Source organism: Opisthocomus hoazin, chromosome 6 (assembly GCF_030867145.1).
Source record: "Opisthocomus hoazin isolate bOpiHoa1 chromosome 6, bOpiHoa1.hap1, whole genome shotgun sequence".
NCBI lineage: Eukaryota > Metazoa > Chordata > Aves > Opisthocomiformes > Opisthocomidae > Opisthocomus > Opisthocomus hoazin.
Window position 1 is genome coordinate 25,569,644 of NC_134419.1, and position 8,744 is coordinate 25,578,387.

The 8,744-nt window shown below is 46.0% G+C and overlaps 1 protein-coding gene across 1 annotated transcript; it reads left to right on the top strand.

The window, feature by feature from the left end:
• Positions 1 to 975: 975 nt before the first annotated feature.
• ZNF281 (zinc finger protein 281) lies at positions 976 to 8,436 on the top strand. The gene has a single exon (XM_009934849.2). The coding sequence runs from the start codon at positions 1,059 to 1,061 to the stop codon at positions 3,690 to 3,692; it is 2,634 nt and encodes an 877-aa protein (XP_009933151.2). The 5' UTR covers positions 976 to 1,058; the 3' UTR covers positions 3,693 to 8,436.
• The last annotated feature ends 308 nt before the right edge of the window (positions 8,437 to 8,744 follow it).

Genomic DNA, 8,744 nt, shown 5'->3' on the forward strand with positions numbered 1-8,744 from the left:
CGTACGTGCAACTGGGCCAACGAGCACCCGCAGTAGCGCGGGTTCCGCTGGAAGAGCCGGGCCCAAGCACCCCGCCCGCGGGGCCCGCCGCAGAGGCCGGTAGGTGAGCGGCGAGCCGCAAGCCAGGGCCGTGCCCGCAGCTCGTGTGCGGGGTGGGGAGGGCGGCCAGCCCACCCCGGTGCATCCACCGGGGCAGAACGCTCTTCCGCGCTGGCAGCACCACGCTGCGCTGCCTCGGGGGCCTCCCGGGCAGCTGCCGGCGTTCTGCCGCCCCACCCGCGGCCACCGGCGCACCTCAGCCTCTGCGGTATGGCCCCTCGTAACGGCGGCGAGCGCCGGCCCCGCCCCGCGGCCTCCCCGAGGCGCTCTGCCCGCGCTTCGCCCGGGCCATGACGCCAGCGCCCGCGGGGCCGCCCGGTGCCCGTAACGCCCGGCTGCGCCTCTCCCGCTGAGGAGGGGGGGGCCCCGCAGCCCCGCTAGCGGAAACCGCCGCGGGCTCTGAGGGCGAGAAGGATGTCGCTCGCTCCGTTCTCAGTAACGCGGCGGCAAGCACCCGGCGCCGGTCCGCCACGGCCTCGCCTCCTGGCGCAGGCGGCGGCGGGCGCTTCGGTGCTCGGGCCGGGGGACGGGCCCACCAACACGGCACTGTGGCCCCCCTCGCCCTACCCGACGGCTGCCGGGGGGGCCGTCGCGCCTGCGCGCTGCCCGCCCGCTGGCTGCCCGGCCGGCCGGGCCCTACCCAGCGTGCCGCGCGGCGCGCATGTGCAGTGCGGGGCGTAGGGGCTGCTAATTCCATTGTGGAGCGGACGCGGCGTTATTTTTAACTGGAGGCGGCGGCGGGAGCCGTAAGTGCAGCCCGGGCCGGGGGCCGCCCGTCGGCGCGGGTGGGGGCGGCGGCGATGCGCCCGGGCGGCGGCTGCCGGGCCGCCACGGGTGCCAGCCGCTGAGCGGGCGCCCGTCAGCGAGGCAGCGAGCGGCGTCCGGCGGGCGGGCGGGCGGGCGGCGGGTCCCGCAGCCCCTCTGGGCCGCGCCTCCTCTCCGGCCCGCCTTCCCGGGGGATGAAACTCGGCAGCGGCTTCCTCGGCGGCGGCGGCAGCGGCAGCAAGAGGGCGGTGGCCATGGAGCCCACCTTCCCCCCCGGCATGGTGATGTTCAACCACCGCCTGCCCCCGGTCACCAGCTTCACCCGGGCGGCCGTGCACCCCCCGGCGGCCCTGCACCCCCCGCAGTGCGTGTTACCTCCGGCCGCCGCCGCTTCCTCCACGGCGGCGGGCGAGCCCCCGGCGCCTCCTCTCCCTCAGGACATGACTTTCAAGAAGGAGCCGGTGGGGGCTTTCCCCTCCACTCCCTCCTCCTCGCAGAGGAGCCCCTGGGGCTTTCTGCAGTCCCTGGTGAGCATCAAGCAGGAGAAGCCCAGCGAGCAGGAGGAGGAGGAGCAGCGGCAGCACCATCACCACTATGGGGGGCTCTTTGGGGGCGTGGGGGAGGAGAGGCCCCCCGGCCTGGGGAGCAGCGGCGGGGAAGGAGCTGGCCAGGGTGTGATTCAGGACCTCAGCCTTCTTCACCACCTGCACCAGCATCCCCACCGAGACCTGTTACTGGGTGGCAGAGGCGAGGGCGTGCCTGGGATCTTGGGTGAGCTAAAGCACGATCCTCAGGTCAAGAAGGCAAAGAGGCCAAAGCCAGAAACTCAGGGAATCAAAGCCAAGCGGAAGCCAAGTGCTTCATCCAAACCCCCCCTGGTGGGAGACGCGGAAGGCACCATTGCGTCCCCCAGTCAGAAACCTCACGTCTGCGAACACTGCAGTGCTGCCTTCAGGAGCTCCTACCACTTGCGCAGGCACGTGCTCATTCACACCGGGGAGAGGCCTTTCCAGTGCAGCCAGTGCAGCATGGGTTTCATCCAGAAGTACTTATTGCAGAGGCACGAGAAGATCCACAGTAGGGAGAAGCCCTTTGGCTGCGACCAGTGCAGTATGAAGTTCATCCAGAAGTACCACATGGAAAGACACAAGAGGACGCATAGTGGAGAAAAGCCATACAAATGTGATACTTGTCAGCAGTATTTTTCAAGGACTGATAGACTGTTGAAGCACAGAAGAACGTGTGGTGAAGCCATAGGTAAAGCAGGTGCTGGAATGGAGTCTGGGTCATCAAATAACATGGGTAGCTTGGCTGCATTATCTCAGGGAAATATAAATTCCTCAAGGAGAAAAAGTAAAACAAAAAGTATATCCACTGAAAACAAAGGAAGTAAGTGTAGCAGCAAAGAAACTGAATCTCATGTTACGAGTAATGTGGCTATGCCAAATTATGCAGTTGATATTCCTGTTGTGTCTTCCAGTGGTGGTCTAGGTGGCACGGGCATAGAAGAACTTCAGAAAAAGGTGCCAAAATTGGTCTTGAAAAAAGGAAGCAGAAAACAGGCAGACAAAAACTACCTTAATTTTGTATCACCACTGCCAGATATTTTGGGGCAAAAACCGCTGTCTGGGAAACAAAGTGGTTCTCTAGGCCTAGTAGCCAATACCGGTGTAGAAACTATTGGCCTTCTCCAAAGTACAGTTGGTAAACCAGGTCAAATAAGTAGCAATTATGATGATGCCATGCAGTTTTCAAAGAAAAGAAGATACCTACAAACTGCAAGCAGTAACAGTGCCTTTTCAATTAATGTCGGACATATGACTTCCCAGCAGTCCGTCATCCACTCTGCAGGTGTTAGTGTTATGGATAACGAAGCTCCATTGTCTCTTATTGATTCAGCATCTTTAAACAGTGAAATAAAGTCTTGCCATGACAAGTCTGGTATTCCTGATGAAGTCTTACAGAGCCTTTTGGACCAGTACTCTCACAAATCAGAAGGCCAGAAAGAAGATCCTTTCAGTATAACTGAACAGCGTGTGGACTTGCACACGTCAGAACATTCAGAGATGGTTCAGGAAGAAAACTTGAGCCCTAACTCTCAAACAGTTTCAAATGATAAAGCAAGCATGTTGCAAGAATACTCCAAATACCTCCAACAAGCCTTTGAAAGAACAACCAGTAGCACTGGTTTTGCTTTTGGACCCAGTTTCCAGTTTGTTAGCTTGTCTTCAACTCTCCATAACCACACTCTGTTTCAAGACAAACAGATATACACTACATCTCCACTTGAGTGTGGCTTCAGCCAATCTGTTACCTCAGTATTGCCAACTGCGTTGCCGAAACCTCCGTTTGGGATGTTGCTTGGATCTCAGCCAGGCTTTTATTTGTCTGCTTTGGAGGCTACGCATCAACAGTTGACTCCTTCTCAAGAGCTGGATGATCTCATTGATCCGCAGAAAAACTTAGAGACTTCGTCTAACTACCAGTCGACATCTCAGAAACTGACTGGCCAGAAGGAACAGAAAAACTTGGAATCCTCAACGAGCTTTCAGATGCCGTCTCAGGAGTTAACTAGCCAGATAGATCCTCAGAAGGACATAGAGCCTAGAGCAACCTACCAGATCGAGAACTTTGCACAAGCATTTGGTTCTCAGTTTAAGTCGGGCAGCAGGGTGCCAATGACTTTTATCACTAACTGTAACGGAGAAGTGGACCATAGAGTAAGGACTTCAGTATCAGATTTCTCAGGGTATACAAATATGATGTCTGATGTAAGTGAGCCATGTAGTACACGAGTGAAAACCCCAACCAGCCAGAGTTACAGGTAAGGTCCCGACTGTGACAGGCTGTGGGGCCTTTTTAATGTAATTTTGTTTTACTTTGACAATACTGCCATTGGAATGTTTCTACATGGTCCTATTAAGAATAATGTAACATGCCCTTTCAATGCAACTTTTCATATTTAGTTTATTTTGTTAGTGTGATTTTTTTTTTTTTTTTAGATCTGTTTATTACGGTTTTTAATCAAAAATCAATAGATTAAAATAGTGGTTTTGTTCAAGTGACAATGTTTAGCAATCAAATTTACATTATAGAGATCAGGGAATAGCCCAAAAGTTTAAAATGCAAAAAATTAACTTTGTTCCTAGGACTAAGGTTTATTCTAATTGCTTTACTCTCAGGAAAGTGTAACAAAGCATGGGAATTCTATGCACCACTAGTGTGTGGGAACTTCCAATTTACAGATAGTGACAAACGTATCTCAGCTTTTTGAGGAAGGGATCTATAACATTTCAAATTGCTGTCTCTTATGTCTGGGCTGATCTGAAAGAATTTTGCTACCTAAAACTTGTTGTTTTTAAAGTACTCCTGTTCTTCCAGGTGATGTGCATTCCAGGCAGGTGGAGCAAATGTTCTTGGGTCTGTACGAAGAGCCCGGAATGGTAGCTTTAATATAAACAATAATGTCCCCAGAACTCCTGTGTAAGACTGTAATTCCATAAAGAGATTCTGTTGACACAAACCGTGAGAACAAAACGTGTGTGTCTGGTTCGTGGCATTAGAACCCCAACTTGAAGCTATGGTCATAATACAGATATGCTTTTGGGATACATTTTTTATTATACATGGTTCAAAAAAGTCGGTCTCTTGCTCTTCCCCCTTTCTGTGTTCTTTCAGTGTATAAGGTTCCCTCTCTTTTGTTGTGGTCTCCGTTCCTCCGGACTTGATGTTGGGTTGTTTTTCCATTTAATTTACACCTTTTCTTCCCCTGCTTCCCCACTCACTTTCTCACCTGAACTTAATAGCTAGCAGTTAAAAAGATTTACATTCCAGAAAGTGCGTATTTCACTATGTACTTGCTGATGTCCTGTGACATCAGATCATGAACAATAAACACCCACACGTTTCAGAATTATGTCAAGGTTTCCATGTACGATAAGAAATAATATACTCCCAATTGTACATGCTCAGGCCCCTGTCCTGCATCAGGATCAGCTAACATGGACCCCTGTGCCCAGTGGTGTCCCAGTGGTGTCACTGGAGCTCTTCACAGATACAGGGGTTTGCAGCAGTTCGTCATCTCAGGCTGTTAGGGCCTAAGGCTGCAATTCCATCAGAGGTTTCTGGTGATGATGTCAACTACAAAAGTAGAACTTGAGTGGCTTGTTAGTATCAACAGAACTTTTCTTTGGAATTATTGCCTTACTTTATGTATATTTTGTGGTACATTATTTATTATATGTGAATCCAGATTAATGCCTGTGGAGCCGCAGAAACCTGCTAGAAATACTGGTGGCCATTCAAAGCTGCTGAAAGGCAGTGGCACTGCTCTAAACCACTTTTTGAAAATGTATTTTTTGATTAGTTTTTTAATGTAATTTTGGTGATGTTTATGCTGATGGTTTTTTATGTACTCTTGGTGATGTTTCAGTCTTACGTACTTTCCTGGTGTCAGGAAGGTACCAGTGGTTGTTTGCAGTCTTATTGTGTAATCAGCCTTATTGCAGGCTTCCATGTATAATAAAGTTATTAACATTGTGCAAGTGTAAAACACTTCTGTTATGAAAGTGGTGTATTATTAAATGAATTGTTACAAAAATCCTGGGTAATTTCTCCCGTTGTCCCTCACCACTAAAAACTGAAACCTGAGCCCACTTGTAATCTCTCTTACTAGGTGAACTGTCTTTTTTTCTTACTAATCTAGAGTTTGTTCTCATAGAATCCATGTAACTCCATTAACTTTTTCTTTATACTTGATTATGTATTTCACCCTATTTCAGTTTAAATAAGCAAACAACCGTTCTCTAAACACAGAACCCAGCCTGTTACCAGGGATGGAGTAGTCCATAACCACCGTGTTGGCTTTTTCAGTACCTTTTCTTTTGTTTTACAGAGGTTATAATTTACATTCTTTATATTGTGTGTAGTAGAAGTTGCATATGTATTGTTCTGGCTGTTTGCTTTAACTTAATGCTAATAAAACCCATTATTCACAAAATCATAAAGATATCACTTCTATTATCCAGTCACACTTTTGAGACCCTATTAAGGAAACGTCATGAGATTAGATTTAGAGAAGGAATAATATAACTTACTGGCATGTTTTCAGCCTGTCTTCTTCCTTCAGTTTCTTTTTGGGTCAGATAATCTAATTGTACTATTTTAGAAGTCAGGGCTCTATCTCATACTTTTAGCTTCCAAGGCAAAAACTAACACATTTCCTTAAGTTAAACTGTTCATACAACCTCATCTGTTTAAATGTGTCTTTTTATATATGAGTTTGGTTAAAAATACATAGATTACATATTGTTAACTTCAGAGATGTTTTGTAATTGCTGGGAATCCAGAATGATACATACATATTACAGTTTTGTTCAAAGTAAAGATTTTAGAAAGTCCTCAATCTGTTTTGTTTTGTGGTGTTTTCCTCCTGCTCTAACTTCTGCATTAGGAAGGCCTAGGAAAAACAGTATAGCAAAGTATTTAAAAGCATTTTAGGTAATCTGAAGATAAGTTTGTGGACTTCCTTAATCTTTATTTTTCTTTAACTTTGCATGTGAATATAAGAGTAGCAGTGGTGAAGTTCAGAGTGGTTGAAAAGTAGAGTACTGAAGAACAGAAGACAGCGGTTTGAATGAAGACTGACGCGGACAAGGCAAAAATCGTTGGCATGCTGAAAAACAAATAAGGGTGAAAACTTCCCAAAGTAAATATGAAATAATGTAAATGTTTGCTATCCAGAACATTGCTAGGAATCATTTCAGAAAATCTGAGGGGGAAATTTTTGGAATTTTGCACGTGGTTTCCATAGCTTAGTAGTCATTCAAAAATGTTTCTAAATAGAACAGAACTAGACCTTTTCCTAATTTACTATGGTGTTTGTATTTATTTTTCTTTAAATAATGAACATTAAGAATATGGTAAAATGCATAGAAATCAGGGTATGGCTTTGCCTGCTAGGTATTAGAAAGAACTACATAGTAAGTTATAGCAACCCACATGGACTACGGCTTTATTTAGGGATTTGGCAGTGAGAGAAGGACAAAAGAAAGCAAAATGGCCCTTGATTTTTTTTTTTCTGCTTTAGCTCCTGGTTTATTTTTTTGTTGTTTTTAAAGGAGTTATGGAAGGGGAATGGTAACCTGTTTCCTACCACTGACAGGACTGTAAAGAAGAACTGATAATGCCTGATGGTTGAAAATTGTACATAAAATGTTATGCTGTTTCTTATAGTAGCTCAAGTAACATGTTTTTGCTTTGGAACAAGTGCACTATGGTACCCTGAACTGTGAATGTGTCTGTATGCCCCAAGCCACTAAGAGTGTGTGCCTGACCTGCTTGCAGATGGTCTAGAAGAGCTAGCTAAAATTTGTAGCAGTTCCTGAATTATTTAAGTTGGACGCAGACTTGTGGATAGTGGGTGAAATTTTAGCGTAAGAAATTGGTGAAATGAAAGGGGGATGAAAAAAATGTGAAAATATCACGGTGCGAAGGGAGATCACAGTTTCAGGTTTCTGGACTACTGATGAAGAAAAGCTGCCTGATGCCTCATGGAGACCTTGAGAAGATTGAGAATGATTCAATGTGTTCCATTAGTGGTTTTTTGTTATTTCAATTGTTTGATCCCTCCCCCCCCATACTATATGCGTGAAAACAGTGTATTTGTCTGAGTGATGCTTCTGCTTTTTTCCCCACCAACTAGAAATCAGTGTTGTTTATATGAAGTTGCAGTTGTGACTGTGGAAATGTTTGTTACACCTGACAAGATACGTGTGAGAATGTTTAAGGTACTACCTTGCTGTTTTTTACTGTATGTGTTGGAGAAACTCCTGTCACTTTAAAAGGGAAGATTCTGTTTTCAGCCCCTGCTGACTACCAGCTTTGACCATTTGGGCTGGATTTTTCGAGACTTTGTCTGTCTCACACTCCACACTATTTTTCTCTGGGAAACTTCTGCAAAAGTTGTTCTCATATTTCCTAAAACAAGATTAAGAAAGAAAACTTTCTTGTTCCACGGGCCTTTGGCCTTTTCCTCCAATGCTTCTTTAAAAACAAATCAAAATCATACCCCTGCAAGCTAGGACATCGGACTAGGTTGATGGGTACCCCTCGTTGAATCACTGTTGTTGAAAACCTGGTAATAATCAATTAAGAGCTTTTGAAAATGCTTTTACATTCAGAGGTTTGAAAGTTTGGTGGCTGTATCTCCAAAGATGACCCCCTCCAGGATAATGGATCGGGCTGTTAGAACTGTTTGGTATGTTAGTCTAAGTGGGAATTTCTTCTAATGTGTCCTGTATGGGGGTATGTGTTGCATGTTCTCGGACTAGAATTTGTTTTCTGGCTTCTTACATAAACCGTCGGGTCTTTGCTTTTAATATTCTTCTGAGATTATTTTTGTGCGGGTTTTTTGTTGTTGTTCATACACTTAAGAAAATAAGGTATAGTGTTGTGTACAGCATTTGGAACACAGGATAGATTGTACCCTGTTTACCAAATTAACAGCTATGATACACTTTTTAACCACGTTGTTCAAAACATACTTTCTGTGTCCACTTTTTCATTTGCAGTTAAAACTCAGATTTATTTCAGCATTGTTTGTTTTCTCACAGACAGTAATGTCTGGCTACGTTACAAAAGAAAATAAATTTATTTTTTCATATCCTTGTACTGATATTCTAATGCTATGGGGTTTATAGATACTGATGCTAAAAATTTACTTATGGATGCCCAGTTTCATTTTGATACGTATGACCTGGAGGGACAGGTATTGGAATTTCATCTCTCTGATGCTGGTTGAAGTTGAGTTCCTTGGTATGAGACCCTGGCTGTTTCAAACTGTGTCTGTGGAGTGAAACTGAGGAACAGTTACCAGCTTA

Bases quoted from the DNA above. Each gene is read 5' to 3' on its own strand.
- ZNF281 (XM_009934849.2), top strand. From the start codon at position 1,059: ATGAAACTCGGCAGCGGCTTCCTCGGCGGCGGCGGCAGCGGCAGCAAG.